General features: G+C 34.8%; 1 protein-coding gene across 6 annotated transcripts in view; it reads right to left on the bottom strand.

Moving 5' to 3' along the window:
• The window catches only part of EFR3A (EFR3 homolog A), a 73,912-nt gene that overhangs the window by 39,232 nt on the left and 17,874 nt on the right, over nucleotides 1-16,806 (bottom strand). For 5 of the 6 annotated variants that reach the window (XM_062570631.1, XM_062570632.1, XM_062570627.1 and 2 more), the window contains 5 exons: nucleotides 14,131-14,207; nucleotides 13,421-13,548; nucleotides 12,454-12,604; nucleotides 5,180-5,301; nucleotides 2,117-2,266 (listed from right to left, as the gene is read on the bottom strand). In XM_062570631.1, the coding sequence (XP_062426615.1) occupies nucleotides 2,117-2,266; nucleotides 5,180-5,301; nucleotides 12,454-12,604; nucleotides 13,421-13,548; nucleotides 14,131-14,207 (628 nt within the window). Of the gene's footprint in view, nucleotides 1-2,116; nucleotides 2,267-5,179; nucleotides 5,302-12,453; nucleotides 12,605-13,420; nucleotides 13,549-14,130; nucleotides 14,232-16,806 lie in introns of all 6 variants that reach the window. The other variant, XM_062570630.1, reaches the window with a different exon arrangement.

Raw genomic sequence — 16,806 nt, 5'->3', positions numbered from 1 at the left:
AATTGGCCAACTAATCTGATGAAACATGTTAAGAAAGATTTAACTGCTATTGTGGAGTACAGTAACTATAGAAGTGTTTGATTGTGATTCACATTTATTGTTCAATCACCCTGCAGAAGAAATACATCTCTCCAAAACAGAATTTATATCAATATTATGAATATATTAAAAGACTTAAACTGAAGTCTGTAATATGTGCTAGTCTCTTGACTTAAATAAGGCTGTCATTTTTAGCTTTACAGATATTCTGAAGAATGTTACAAACTCTTAAGTTAAAGCACCTTTTCCATTTCCAATATAATACATCTTGTGGTCAATATGTCTCCTTCCCCACTTTACTAACGTACATAAATTAACAAACATAACCGACTGTTTGGAATTTTCTTCTAGAAGATATAAAACAAAGACAGAGTCAGCATAAAGGCAATACCGCACACTAAAATGAAATACGGGTGACAAATATTTTGGAAAACAGAACTGTACTGAAGTACAGCTAAGCGGTTTGACTGGTAGACTAGGTTATATGTTCCACTTGCAAATATCTTACAGTCACCTAAATAGAACATGCATGCCAACCTATGCTCATATGATATCCACAAATATAATTAACTCTAAAAAAAGGTGTTATAACCTTAGTTCTTAATTCCAAGAAGCATCTAACCTGACATGTACTCAGAAAAATCTTGAATTAAGTTCCGAATTTACAGCTCCACAGGTAAAAAATACACTTTCTTTAGAACAAGCTTTAAGTATGCGTACTTCAGTATTAACCATAAATGCTAGTTTTCTCTGAACTTAAGCTAGGGTATTTTCTGGAAACTCTCCGCTTTCTCACAATGCTTTGATTCCATCTGCCAGAAAAATATGCTTCTTACTCCTACTCTTCAAGATGCCTCTGTTTGCTCTCCACAAATATGAAGTCACATGTAAAACAAAATGAGAAATTCTCTGTAGCATTATTTAAGGCCACTAGATTAACAATTTATAAATATTGTTTTCAGCTTGAGTTGCTTGTGCATCATAAAAGGCCCCTCTTTACCACTTGGAAAATCATTAGTCATTTCTTCTGTTGAATGCATACTATAGTAAAGTTTCAAGCAGCCCAGCTCAGGTATTAAATTAACAGTTACTTTTTGATGGATTTAACCACCACTACAGCATTGCTCAATAAATGATAAAATGAGTCCTGAAGTACATATAAACTGACCCCCTTTAAGCAATTGATCCAAATCCTACTTGAGTATGAGTTTTTCCATAAGCAATTCCTTTGATTTTGCTATATAGAGGAAAAAAAGTAAGTACAACCTTGATGGCACTGTAAGGAGTGATGAGGGGAAGTACCCACTTGTATCTAAGAAGTCCTTAAGAGACAAAGGCTAACTATATTCCCTTTATTTGCAGAAAAGTTCAGACTCTTGTGCTCTTGTTCAGATCGCACTTCACAGGTAAAAATCCAAGTAAGCATATCTGTATGCAGTGTGGGCCCTGAGTTACATGCAGTAAATAAATTTTCTACCTATCTATTCTTATCTATTTGTTTGGAGAAGAGCCAGGTACTGGTAGTTCGGAAAAAAGAGGACAAAAAAAAAAACAGCCAAAGGTAAAAAAAAAAAAGAAAAAGGAGAGGGCTGACAGGTTTAGGAAGCCAAAAGTCATGTGAAAGCATGAAATCCTGTTGTTATAGGAAGTCTGTTGAATCTACTGCCAGGGAAACTCTGAAGAGGGTAGGGGCGGACACAAAATAAGCATTTAAGCTTGCTTGCACAGCTCAAGTTGGTTTGATACACGGAAATTTCCCAGTACTAGCTAAGCACTTTTTACACTTACAGAATGTTTAGGCATAAATATGTGGTTCTCATATAGACGTGGACAAAAAAAGTGACATTTCCGTCGTGACTGGCACATTCTCAGCACCAACATAAACAAATTTTCAGTCTTTAATTATCACTGCAGACAGGAGAGAGTTGTTAATAATAACTGAATATGAAGTAAATTGTATTTGTTTAAAGTTGGGATTTAACAAGATTATTTGAATCATCCAAAATCCTGTGCTTACTTATCTCTATACCTGACACATTGTGAAAGAGAGTTTACAATTTTTAAAACGTTTAAATACCTGTCAACATCTTCTATTTTCTGCATATTAAACAGCAATGATGGAACTATCTTGTCCATGTGCTGAGGTTCCCATATAGTTGCCCGAAGTTCATCATTAACTGTTTTTCGAACCACTCCCTGAATGCCCCTGATTCCAGCGATTCGGATCCTAAGAAAAGAGGAGGGGGAAAAAAAACAACAAAAAAGAACTATCCAAAAACAGAAAAACAGCACCCTGCAGCATGATTGTCGATCTATTAAGCAGTTTAAGTATGGAGAGTGGGATTCCATTAAGTACTAAAAAGCAGTAAATTGGAAAATTTCATTAAAGGTACTTAATATTGCCTTTAAATAGGTTTATAGCTGATAAAATAGCTGACAAAACAAAGATTGTCTCCGATTTAGTGGTTTATCTTTAAGAGCAATGCTGACATTGATCAAAGAATGTTCAAACCGCGTATACCACTTCCGGGAGAATGTCACATGTTTAAAAACCAAATCAGCTCTTTGCATTTTATTTACTACCCATTAGCTGAAATGTGCACAACCTCAGCCTACCTCAGTGCTGAAGAAAGGTGAGTTACCACAGCCCAGTTGAAGCTATAGCTATCACAGTCACATGACCATATCCTTAAGAGCTGTAACTAGGAATGTGGTTAAACCAGAAGAAATATTTGAAGATTTGTGCAAGATTAACAACAACAAATAAACGAGACAAAGTATACAAGAAAGTAATTCTACTAACTTAACTCTGACACTTAAAAGGGAACATCTCCTTGGTCCTAAAGCCTTTTGAACAAAATTAACCAAAAAACTGATCAACATCAACAAAAGAAAAAGCGAATATACGTTCAACAAAGACTTAATCTAACAGCTAGCTACTTTCATTATGTTGTTGAAGAAAAAATAGGTTTCAGAAGAACATGTACATAAAAGGCTGTACAACTGAAAAGAATCTCAAAATATTCTCTGTTGAAGTGGTAAGAAACATTAATCGCGAGTGCCAGGAATGCAATTCTACTATTGAAAACAAATACAAGAAAGTTTGATAAAGACTTTATTTAAAATAAGTACTGCCAAGCTTTGATAAAATTTGAAATTGTTTCTATTAAAATTAAAAATTGTTTTAATATGGTTACAAATAAAACAGGGAACGACAGAGATGCACAAACAGCTAGAGAAGCATTTGCTATTGCTGTAGTGTAACTACCATGCAGCTGTGCTACGCTAGCATTAAGAATCTTTGACAGACACTTAGGACACAGACCGCAGAATTCCATCGTTTAAACATTTTTTCACAATCTCCCCTGCTGAAAGGAGAATCCCACCTATCAAGTGACATTCAATTTGAGATTCAGAAACCTGTATTATCTGTCTACACATGTAGATGATGTTTAAGCTCCCACTCAAGTCAGTAAAGGTGGTGGAACCTCAATCTACTCAAACAGACAGCTACTACAGATATCTACTTTAGGATGAGCTGAATTACTCTCTAGACTACCAACTGCAATGACCACTTCCAACATCTACATTTAGTCTTCCAATCTGGAGCCACAGCTCATCCATCCTGTCAAATCACCTCAGTTCCTAAAGCAAATCTGGTATGCCAGCTCCAAGAACAGTTCCTTTTCATAAGGGAGATCGATTGTTTTACAGATGTCTGTGAAATGAGGTACATGCAAACTGCCCTGGATGATGTGAGAAGATCACACTGCTATACATTCAGTTATCCCCGAGTTAAAAACTTTGAGTTCTACACATGGCAGGGCCACTTTTTCACATACCAAGATGCCACTAACACAAATTTCATGTTCTGGTCATTGTACAGGAGGTTGTAGGGTGGAGAGGGGAGAAGGTTATGCTGCTGAAGGACCATGCAGCATCAAATTCCACATAGCTTTTTCCAACAGAAAAGGTTTAATTCCTCTAAAAGCAGCTCATATAGGCCTCCAAAAGCAGAGACTAAATATAGATCAAGAACATGTATACAGTTTTGCGTCATCAGGATGAAATCCCTCCCTGTCTAAGGGACATCTACATTGCAAATTGAAGAACTTGCATTACAACGCTGACAGTGAAAGAACTGAAGCACGGATAACAGTGCAGGCTGACAATCTGAAGAGCAGATTAACATAATTTTCTCACTCTAATGAGAATTACAGCTTTGAGGTATATAGCTGTGGGGTTATAGCAAAGCAAAGGTTAATCTTAATCTTTTTAGAGCTAGAATTTTACTGTAGAAACTTATGTTTGGCAATATCACAAAAACTAAGATGGCAAATTATAACAAGGGAGAAAGGAAGCAGCAGACTAAAGGAGAATTGAGAGTAAGGGTTTTCTTTTTGTTTTTGTTTTAATGAAGCACACAGCTCTTTCGTTTTAAAATATAGCTTTCAGATCAAGGGAATTCAGCTCTTCTTGAAACCACAGACATCAAGCAAAGTCTTTATATATTGTCCCCAACATAACAGTCCTGCACCCAGAGGGCTGTATGAATATTTGGCCAACTGTGAAAAATCCAAGTGTTAAACAATGTAATGCACAGAAGTAGAAAAGTACAAGAGAAATGCCAATTATATATTTGAAAAGCCCTAAATTCTCTTAAATGCTCAAGTGTTAAATATTAATAAATCATATAATGGAATCACCACTAGGGGGAACTAAAGTAAAAGAAATGTGGTGCTTACATAATACTGCAAAAATTTGTAATACTAATTCATGAAGGCATTTTTGTTTCACAAAGTATCATACTGCTGACATCTAGGGGAATGCAATTTTAATAAGTAATTCTCAAATAAGAGATTTTGCTATTCACATAAGTAGCCTACTAATTCCTTAAATGAGTTACGCAGCTTACATACATTTCCAGCAGTAAGTACTGCCTTCCCAGAGCAACTCAGCATTTTGCAGGTAAAATTCCACAATACTCTAGGAGTTCTATCTACCTAAGATTTTCAATATTTCATGCTATTTTCTTCCCATGGAATGAATTATTCTATTAAATGTCACAATATCTGTATTACAGACTATATTAACATGTCAGAAAGCTCTCCACAACACATACATACAGACTGGCACTTACTCAGTTTGTATTTCTGGATCATGATCACAGGAATGACACATGGCACTGAATCGAGACACAAAGAAGTCATAACGTCTGTGATACGAAGGGGTGTCTTCCTCAATGTTGGCAAATTTGACAAACTGGAAAAGAAGGATGTTAGAAAAGCTTTTGAAACCAATTGTGTTAAAGAAAATAATGAATCCTAAGTTTCATTATGGAAGTTACATTGAACATTGCATTAAAAAATCCAGATTTAACAATACTTAAATATTTAACTACAGAGGGGAAAAAGTAGATTTAGAGTGTTTTAAAGGTTTTCCATTAGAATTGCATTTAGATTATAATAAACTGCATGAAATACAACAAAATATGAAGTATGGAAAAGCTAATACTTGAACACTAGAAGTCATTAATTCTTACAAATACTAACTTAACAGTATTCAGCATGGGTTGCAAAAAGATTCATTTATTTACACAAAAAAATCTTAAAATGGTTTGCCATATGCACTCAGTTTAAGGTTACATCCAAGCAATCAAATGGTACACTGTCACTGGCAGGTTAACTAGTTATCTTTTGCGATACCAAAATTTAAGTGCAATAAACTTCAAGTTGTTCTGTTAATTCATTCTATTCACATAGAATGATGTGACAAGGAGAAAAAAACAAGGAGTCAGGGCATTATAGATGAATCAACTTGATTTCAATTCACAGAATGGCACCCCTCAGCCCTTCTGCCCCCAATCACAAGTTGAAAGCATCTAAAAAATAACAAAGGTACACGTAACAGTCAACATAGATTTGCCAAGAATAAATCAAAAACTAGCTTAATTTATTTCTATGCCAAAAAATAGATTTTGTGAATCCAGAAGAAACAGTATCTGTCATATCTTGACTTCAGTGATGCTGTTGATAAGACTTTACACAAAATTCTCAAAGGGAAGCTAGCAAAACACTGTCTAGAGAACAGTCCCATATGATAGTTGCAGAAGAGTTTGTGTGTGTGTATATATATATACACACACACACACTTGTAAATTGTCTAACTGCAATAACGCACTGAGCAAATTCCTGAAGAGGTCTGTTTGGAATATAACAGTATTCTGAGTTTCAATAGAGACTTAGACGATAGAGCAGGCTCATTAGATTCGCAAAGAACATTAAGCTGGCCAGAACTGCAACCACAGTAGATGTCAAGATCCTGACAAACGGGAAATACGATCTGAAAATGTGAGGATGTAATTCAGAAGTGACAAACGCAAAGTATCATTATAAGGCAGCTGCACAAATACTGAGTAGACACAGTTGAATGCATAAAAACAGAAGATTATAAAACTGCACACTCCACAAAAGCCAGTACTGTTACACTGGCATGAAAAGTAAATGATATACTGTGATATTTAATAAGGTCATTATCAGTACCACCTATGAAATCTTTTCCATCTAACTGGCACTAATAAGGCATTAGATGAAGTATTGTGCCCAGTTTTAGCCTCATAGCTGAAGATACTGATTAACTGGTACTGCCCTTCAATTATTCAAGGGATGAACAAAGCTCTAGATAAACATCTGCTAAAAAAAAGAATGAGACATTGAATTATCTAGTTTAGAGCTAAATGAAGTTAGTCTTATATAGAAGAAAGGAAGAATAAATGTTTTTCTTTGCTGAATGGTAATACAAAAACTAGTAACGGGCTTACACTGTAGCAAACACTACTTCAGATATTGAAAACCTCACCTTCCTTAAGTAGGACGGATTGCCTAAGAAGTTGTTGATTCTCCTTTGCTAGAAGTTTTAAGAACTGATTAAGAACAAAATGGAAGGCAGAAGGAAGCCCTGAAGCAGAGAAATGTCCCATTAAGATCCCTTCAGCTCCTTCTCAGCCCTTGATATGCTTGCCAATCACTAAGCACAAAGTGAGGCATTTCTTAAATATTTACCAGAGATCTAGAATTTGCTTTTATCAGCATGCTACCCAGATACAACTAGACAAGCCCACAAGCCCAAAGCACTTTACTGTGATCTACAGCATCCTGATTTGTTAAAGTTCTGAGACGAGTCTTCAAGCTGAAAGGAAAAAAAAAAACCACTCTAGATTTCGGGGGGTGAGGGGAGAAGGGGAGCCTGAAAAAGTCCCTTGTTCCCCCCCTCCCCCCCCCCAAAAAAAACACACCCACACCACACACATTCTACTCTGTATTACTCTCTCTTTCATCTACATCAACACTTGTCCCTTGCAAATTCACTAATCCATTCACCCACAGAAAGCTACAGATGCAGCTGAAATTGGTACGGTTTCTAAAACTATATTCTCAGCCATTACTGAAAAAAAAAAGGGCAAAACTGTATATTACAGATAAGCCCATCTTCTGTAAAGACCATCCTGGGTAGTTAGATGATTAAAAAAAAGTGACAGTGTCAAAAAACAATTCTGTGGAGTTTATTGCTAGTGTGGAAGACACTCCATCAACAGCAACCATGCTGTTTTCTCAGTGAGTTATAAAAGAGCACCTCTAAATAGACCCTTAACAAATTATTTAAAGTATTTATCTGTAGAAAGTTTAGGCTGAATCTGAGCTGTAATTTTTGATATTTGAGCTCCCTAGCTGTCTCCAATAGCCTGCAATTCTCTCCTTATGTTTCATGCTGAGAAGGGCAGCGCTTGACAGTGGCTGTCTTTTAGAGACAACGCTACTGTATTTCATTTCCAGGAAACTTTATCACATAGGAAGACATGATACTCTACGAACACAAGCCTCTTATAATCTACATGGTATGGCATTAACAAGAAGCATGTCTATATACACAAACACTTCGCCAAAGAAATGCTAAAAAAGACAAACACTGCAACATTTTCAAACATCAAAAGCGAGAAAAGTGTCAAACATTGGACTTGTGTGTTAACTTCACATATGCAATATAGAACTGATCAAAAAAGAAAAATCACAAGGCTCTCAGTCACAAAATACATGATTTACTTCAGTTAATAGTTAAGGTTGCCTAGTATTTTTTGTTCTGAGATTACATTAGAATGGAACAGATAGCTTCACATTGTTTTACTTCAAGCCAGCTGGACGCATATTATCCTGCGTGCCATATGTACAAAGTCACAAAAGCTATATTCGTTTACAGGCCCATATTCATGTGGGTACGAAGCTGCAAGACAGGAGAGCATAAGCATAGAGGGGGAAAAAAGCAATATGCAAATTGGTGAATCACACTGCCTGACGTGGACTTTAGGCAGTAGGACTGCCTAAACTGATTTATCCAGCATCAGACTCAAATTCTGGTAGACACAAAATTCCGAAAGAATTTAATAACCTACAGAAGGAGGAGGGATGCTTGCATAATTTTGCCTATTCTTACTTTAAATGCTTTAAAAGGGGTAGAGCAGGGATCCTAGAGACAACTACATCATTGTACTCTGAATCATTACTAGCACGTAATTCCACATCAGTACACGGAACCAAAGAAGAATGCTGTAACAAAAGCAACATGCCATCGCATACTTCCAGATCAGCATGCTGCATACAACCAAGACAGACAAATAAGCGCTCTACTGGGCACATTAATCCTGTCTTTCCTTACAGTCTTGACATTGTACACTATCTTAATATGAACTTTGGTTCAGCCAATAACAACTGCTTTCGTACACCAACACTAACAAATATAAAAATCTTGTATTAAGTACTGACTGGTGAGTTTTTTTCTTTGAGATACTGTTCATCCTACTTTACAAAATAAACAAGGTGATGACTAATGAACCTTCTAAGGCACAGGAGGACCAACATAGGCACTAATAGTAACATTGTTTCACTGCTACTAAGAAGAAATTGTCCTTCCAAATGAAGCATTCTACCAGCTGAGGAGAACATTTGTGGTAACAATTTAAAATGGGACAATATTGAAGATATATATAATATACATATTATTTTTCAGATGGAAAACAGTGTTTTAGTAATACACAGAAGAATCCACCAAGTCAACATTCTAGATTGTCTTAAAATGTTCGTATTCAAATGAGTTTTCTCCACACAAGAAAACTATCACCTTAAAGCAAGTTACAACAACCCATTATATTCAACCAGTTGCTCTCTAAAGAAATGTTCAGTATCATCACTAGAAGAGTTTAATAGATGAATACATATCTGAAAAAGGCTTGTGTTGGAGATTTTTTTGCAGTACAAGTTCAAAAAGAGAGCTCTTCACCTCTAAATATGAACAACAAGCCTATTTCATTAATTCTGCTCTTGTAATAACTACTAAAGATCTAAACAATACAGCTAATATAGTTATGTTGCATACATTATTATACTGAAATATAGATGTTCTATATATTTTGTTACTGAGGTTCTGCAATGGTGATTAGAGAGCTCAATTTACTTTTGCGATTAGTTTCCAAGTACTAAAGCTTATTGCCAATCAGCCTTCAGCCAAAGAAGCCAAAGCTTACTTAAGCCAAAGAAGTCTCAGTTCTTCTCACCACAGTTCTTTAGTTTCTGCACTAGCAGATGCTATCTCATAGTTAGTAAAAATATATCTTTCATAATAGAAAAAGACCAACTGTCAGATTTAAATCTAGTCTATTACTTAAAAAATAAAATAAAATTCAAGGTATCCACCATAAAATTTCACCTGTTTTGTCAGTATAGTCTGTCAGTATAATTAGATTTATAATTACATTACATATAAAAAAGTTGCTGCTCTAAGAAATATATGTAAATTGACAAAATAACTACTTTAAACTTATAGACATAAACTTATTAGTCATATGAATTAGTTATATGCAACCTTAAGATCAAGCATGAAAGTATCTAAATGAAAAGCAGAAATAATATTTTCTAAAACAGCACTCTTCAGATTTGCTTTATAAAAGCATGTTAACTTAAAAAAAAATACAGAAGTTAAACAGTTGAGCTAATCTTTTGGGTCTCTGTTAGATATAAAGGAGTAAGTAGAGCAAGTTCTGTCTCCAAAAAAAATGAGATTTGGAAGCCACAGGAAAAGCTTTGAAGACAGTAAAGTCTCAGAAAGATCTAAAAGCTTCTAAGCTACTAGATGTTATTTACCACTCAGACTTGTTTTATGTGAAATCCTGACTTCTGAGAAGTCGCAAGAGCCCACATAGCTAAAGTAAAACCTGTTTGTGCTTTTCCTCTCTCTCTCCTTTTTTTTTTTTTTTTTTTTTTTTTTTTTTTTTTTTTGAGGCAGGGGTAAGACAGGATGAGGCAACTCATAACACAGCTAAGCCAGTCAAATTTTGCTTGACACACATTTGCCTTTGTACTCCAGTAAAGTTTCAAGTATCAGTTTTGAACGAAAAATAATCAAGACACACTTTAAAAGACATTCATTGCCATAATCATTCCCTATATGTAGAATTTATCTAAATTTGTATTACCAAAATTGAATTCAGCCTTAAAAAAAACAAACCAAAATAATAATTAAAAAAAATCACTGAAACTTTTCCAAAGGCTGTCTGATTTTCACTGGTTTAAAAATACTTACTTCTTATACAACTTACTCTTCTCACTTCTGGACAATACCAGTTTCCCTCCTAATGTGGCACAAAAGAATAACTCAAGTATATATAAGATTATTCAGTAACTTTTACACTCTCAAACTCATTTTTTTCCTTTCTTTGGGTGGGGGAAAGAGAGAGAAAAAAATAAATAAAAAAAATGGTAGAAGTGATAGCAAAGTTCTCCACGTCTGAAGACAAATTTAAGTAGCATGGCAGGCCACCATCCTCAGAAAAAGGCAGTCTGTCAGTGCCAATATAGTTTGCTCCTCTGGAGTCAACACAAAAAGATATGTTCTGTCTATTGACTATAGAATTTGTCTAGGAAAATTAGTATAATTAGGCTAAAATAAACCTTTGAAATGTCAGAGACACATACAATTCAGTCTCCTGCTTTTACAGAATTTGACAGCTTATTTATGAAAACAATTATTTTTGGTTACTGACTTTTACAAGAGACAAACACAAATTATCTCCTAATTTAGGAAGTCAATTGACTTGCTCTGTTCATAAAAGACTTCCTTAGGAATTGACAGGGATATCAAACAGATGACCATAACATGGACATCTGTTCAGTAATGTATTTGTTCAGAAGAGACATGTATCTTGTACATCAAAGTGGAGGCCGATATTAACTGTTCACCACTGAGGACATAAAACAGACAAGTGACGTACATCTTGCTATTTGCCAGCCCAGGAAATAAATTCCAAAGCTAAGACCCTAAGAGGTCTCAAGCAGGCATTATTTTACAAACAAAACAAAAAGAAACAAAGTAATCTGGCTCAAATAAATAAATTAGTATTATTCTCAGTTAAGCTGACCTATTCGTTTGGAGTCCAAGGAAGCACTACATTAAGAAATTCTACTCCAGAGTAGCACTACTCTATACCTTCCTGCTTCCCAAAACTGCCACTCCATTTAATTCCATCAGCTTGGAATCATGCCTAAAGGAAGGTCTGAAAGTCTTAGAAAATCCACAGAGAACCCATACACTGCTAGCAATGGCACTCAACATGAAATCCAAGCATTACTCTTTCACTCATGTAAAAGCAATCAGAGTCAGAACAATTCACTTCACAATGCTGCAAATTTATTAGAATGATAGTGTAAACTGGGAAATAAAATGGCTGTAATGGAAATTTGACAGAACCATAATAGTGATCCCATCCATCACTCTTCTAGTGCAGAAAACTATCTTCAAATTCTCATCCTGACACTTTCAGTTACGTCTTTCAAGTCTGGATCCGAATGATGAAATATTCGGGCTAACAAGATGGTGCGGTCAGAATGCTGAATGTTTTTGCCCCCTGGTTACTTTCCAGCTGACAGGAATGTTGCTTAGTAGTGTCAGTACTGTGGAGAAATATGTTATGTCCTCTATCTCACATCATCTCTCATTGCAGGACTACAAAAAAACACCACTCTTACCTATGCAATGACTCCAGGAGGACTGTATTAAAGATTCAAAAATATGAAATCAAAGAACAGCTTTCTGTTTCTTCCGTAAGAAATCATTTGTGCAGGTGATGAGCCCAGCCATCAAAAGTATTTTAAACTGAAAGGAAACAGGTTTTTTTTTGCCCTCAGCTTTATCTGTTTTGCATTTAGGTCCAAATACCAACTGCAATATGGCCAACTGATAATCCTCCAACATACAGAACCTTCTCTGTTCATGTTAACTGGCAGGTACTCTGTCAATTCTCAAATTTTTGTGCCTTAGCAAACAAGCAAATATTTATTCTGATTTGATTCAGCATCTCAGTTTACTCACAGAATTGGTTCCAAGAACTTGCAGCTTTGGTTCTCCTGATTCCAGAAGCTTGGCCACCATATGAAGGAAACTTTCTACAAATGGTTTTATGCTTTGAGAATGGCAAGCCATTAAAAGTTGGTCCAGTGCTTCCATGGCAATTAAAACATACCTAAAAATTGTGGAGACATTCACATAAGCATATGTGCTTGATTTATCATTACTTCAATTTGATCAGTTTCAAGGTCTTTATTACTACTAAACTACAGAATTTAGAGAAGAACAGGTGGAAAGAAAATCCCTCCCAAGATCTAAGAACAGTGTTGGCATTTCCTGCATTTAAAAAAATATTTTAAATAGAAATTCTCTCAGTTTCTCCTATGTTTTGGAAGAATGTTTTTAGAAGGTCAAAATCCACTCTACTTGGTTTTAAAGTAAATATAGTTCAATCTTCTTTTTCCCCCCACCATATTTTAATTATGAATTCCAACTTTCTAAACCATAGTTCTTATGCTTATTAAAATCTCAGCATGGAAAGTTAGCAGTATATCTATACTGTCAGAAAGCAAGTCAAATAAAAGAAAGAATAAAGAAAAGGAATAAACAAAATGAATTATCTGAGAGAACAACCATTTACACATTCTGCAAAATTATAAAAAAGTAATGCTAAAAATGATCACCCATTACAGATAATACTTCCCTTCTTTTCCAGCTCTTGCCACTTAACTTCTTACACTTAATATTCCTGCTCAACATTCCTTCAAAGTTCCCACTCAAACAGGACTCAGAATATGATACAGTTTAAGTTCATATTTTAAATATAACATAGCCCAATCGGGCTGAAAAGAAAATTATTCTCATTTCTCCATACCCTGAATGACATTCAAGGGTCTAGATCTGTCTTAACTCCTAAGCTAGATCAGCACAGTGATCATGAAATGCAGCTAGTTGTTTGCATCTATTTTTATGCAGCAGTTTATTTCTTTACCCGTAGCGATGTCTGACAACATCTCTGCTCAGTCTCTCTGCCAGGTAAGCACCAATTCGATCTAGTTTTTCTGGTGCAGAAACTGCATAGAAAGTCAGCTTCTCCATATCAGCTTTAACAAGACCATCCTAAAAACAGACATATAAAACCACAAAAATGAAAAAAGGATATAAAGCTTTTGAAGTGTCTTTCCTTTTGTCTACTCAAAGTTCAAAGATCTGATTCCTACAGACTGGAATAAGCAACCGAAAGAAATAGAACTTTTGAAAAAAAATTGCTGATAGCTCAAATGTAAAAATCAGCAGTTTAAGTAAAACATTTCTGTAGAAAATGAACAAACTACCTTTCCCCATGTTTCAGCCAAAAGCATTATTTAGTGAAATGCGTCATCAGTTCTGAGGTATACCTTTATGCTACTGGCACAATTTAATTCCTTCCCACAGCCCTCAAAGTCTGCATATATTTAATGCATAATTTTAATGAACTGATCTTATATACAAACAAGATTTTAGTTTAAATATTTTATTTCCTCATTCTTCTTCTCTTAGACAAGGATAACACATGGGGTAACTGAAGGCTACCTTTTAGAACAAGATCTTTTATAAAAAAGATACATAGTAAGAAATAGTAAAAAGATAAATGCTTAAACAATATTTACTAACTAAAATATTTTTAAATATCAATTACTTAAAACTTAAGTCATCACTTACTTTTGGATCTTCAGGAAATATGTTATCTACCAGACGTTTGTAGCGAGGTCGCAAAGCGGCACAGCAACAGCATACTCCTGCAGAGAGATTAGCCCAATTGGCTTCAGAATAAAGTTTTTTAAACTGTTATTTTCATTTTAAGTAGCTAGGCGACAAGGAAAGAGAAAAAATATTGTGAATACAGTAGCTTTTACCATCAACATTTAAGTCAAATCAAGCTCATTGAAAGTGACTGGGAAGTCAGATATGCAAAACCACTTTGTAATGCAGCTTTACTCATCTCTCATGCTTTTGCTTTAGGAAAAAGCATCAGTTGAATACAAGATATAATAAATCATAAGATGAAGTGAGGAACAGTATTAGTGTTTGAAATGTCTCTGTTTTGCTCTAACCAGACTAAAAGCCAGACTACTAAAGCTTTAGTTCAGGTGAAAAATCCTCTACCCTTCCTCCTGTGACCCACAGGGTGCCTTTACAGTACCTTTCACAGCTAAAGTTCTGCCACCTTTTTCATCAACTTCTCCAAGACCAGTAAACCAAAATATATAGCCAGCAGTTTGTAGAAAAAGTCTCCCACAGTGATACAAGAGCAAACTTTAAGAGCAATATTATCACTGAAGAGTTACTGTAGCTTTCAAAACAGATGAAGAAAGAAAATATGCTTAATTGGATTCTTTTTGACCCATGGACATTCCTGAACAAATCTTCTCCGTTTCTGGGTGCAATGAATGGACCTATGGGAAGCATTGTTATCTTCACTATCCTTATATAAGCATTATCAAAATCACTATCTTCCCAACCATTTGATAAGTATTTTGGCAATATTTAATATACTCAACTAAAATCATTATCTTAGAGTTACCTGTTAACCAAATAAAATATCAGATTTCCACATTCATATCAATGATTAACATCAAAAAAGGAAGCAAGTTCATCAGTCTGACAGATCATTTTAATGAATCTAACATTTCCATTCCCCACCATCTGTCATCTATTATACATGAATTACATATTACTGCAAATATTCATATACTTTCTATGAAGTTTTAAAAACAGTAAGCGTGTAAGCATCCTGGGTATTAAAAACCAATGCACCTTAGAAATACATCTGTCCTCAAGTCATACTGAAAAAATACCCTGAAAAACAGAACTTCAAAATTTAAAAATACTAAAAAGACTACTTTAATTGTTGTTTTATCTTCATTCTAAATGAGCATTTCTAACATAAGCAAACATACCTTGTGTGTACTTCACTTAAAAGGGAAGGGAGGGGGGGTGCCAGTTATAAAAGCTGCATTACTACAGGTATCTATATAAAGCAGTACAAACTACAATATACAGAACGACCCCTCCCATAATTATTACACAATTTTATTAGCGATCAGACAAAAGTGGTCACTTAAAGTAGAGAAAGGTATTTTGCTGACCTCATTTCTCCTCTACAAATACTCAAATACATTAAAAGATTATCATAACAATACATACAACTTACAAAACATATACATTTCATTTTTCCCTAGGATTCAGGACTACTAGGTATTTGCAGTAATTCTGATCTATACAAACAGGAACACCATCTGAAGTAAAAATGTAACATAAAAAAATGAAAAGTTTCTAGTTATCTGTCCAATTCCTTTACCAATGCAGATTTATTCCCATGGTATTTAAGTGGTTTGAAAATACAGTTTTAAATTGCTTCAGGTACGGAAACATTATCAGACTAACTAATTAGTCAGGTTGCAAATAGACATGCTCTGAAGCACAAGATCCAGTGAGATGAAAAGGCATATTATTCACAAGCACGTACAAAGATCAGTGGCTGTCTCATCTCTCATATCTCAATACCTACAGCACTCTGAGTAGCTAAATATCTTACAATTACCTTATGAAAGGTATCGAATTATGCACTCCAAAAAGTATAAAGCACTTAGCCAATTCAAAATAGGCAAAAGAATAAAGTTTATTCAGGGAAAAACCTTGATATTTGTAATGTATCTGGAAATTCTGCAGGTTAGTAAGAAGCATGAGACAAAGATGTCCGAATTTGTATTTACCTAACAAAGATTTCTTCGGTATGTTGTTTTTAACCATATTTAATCAGACAGTCTGGGAGGTTCAAGACAGATTTCCTCTAATGTATTCTTTTTCATTATAAGAGTAGCCAAACAGGTATTGCCCCATCCATTCCACCTGTTTCCAGACATGACACTTTTCTTTTCAATAGAAAACTGAATCCTGCTTACTGTGCGACAACTTCACTCTTGCAACTTATCTAAATAGCAACTATCCTGAAACCTAGACCTATGCTTTTGAAACAAGACTTTGACTTTAGTTTCTCTTCAGTGGTATTTTAACTCAATTCATGATTCATACAAAGTCAAATATCATCATTAAGATAATCAGATTTACAAGCTTACTCTAGTAAGGATAAACAAACTCTCAAGCAGTAAACTACTTTATACTTAGAATTTTGGTGTGAAATAGTACTTCGTCACTACTGTCAAACTCTTCATATGACTTCATCTTTATTAACACCTCCTTCTACTCACTAGATTCTAACCAACATAAAAACCTAAATTTACATAAAAACTACCGGCACTAAGTGACTACAATCAAGGCTATTTCACATGCCACTGGAAAATACAGGTAATATTGTATCAAAAGATGTTAAAAACC

This window comes from Rhea pennata, chromosome 2 (assembly GCF_028389875.1).
Source record: "Rhea pennata isolate bPtePen1 chromosome 2, bPtePen1.pri, whole genome shotgun sequence".
Classification (NCBI taxonomy): domain Eukaryota; kingdom Metazoa; phylum Chordata; class Aves; order Rheiformes; family Rheidae; genus Rhea; species Rhea pennata.
This window is presented reverse-complemented; position numbering and strand designations above follow the sequence as displayed.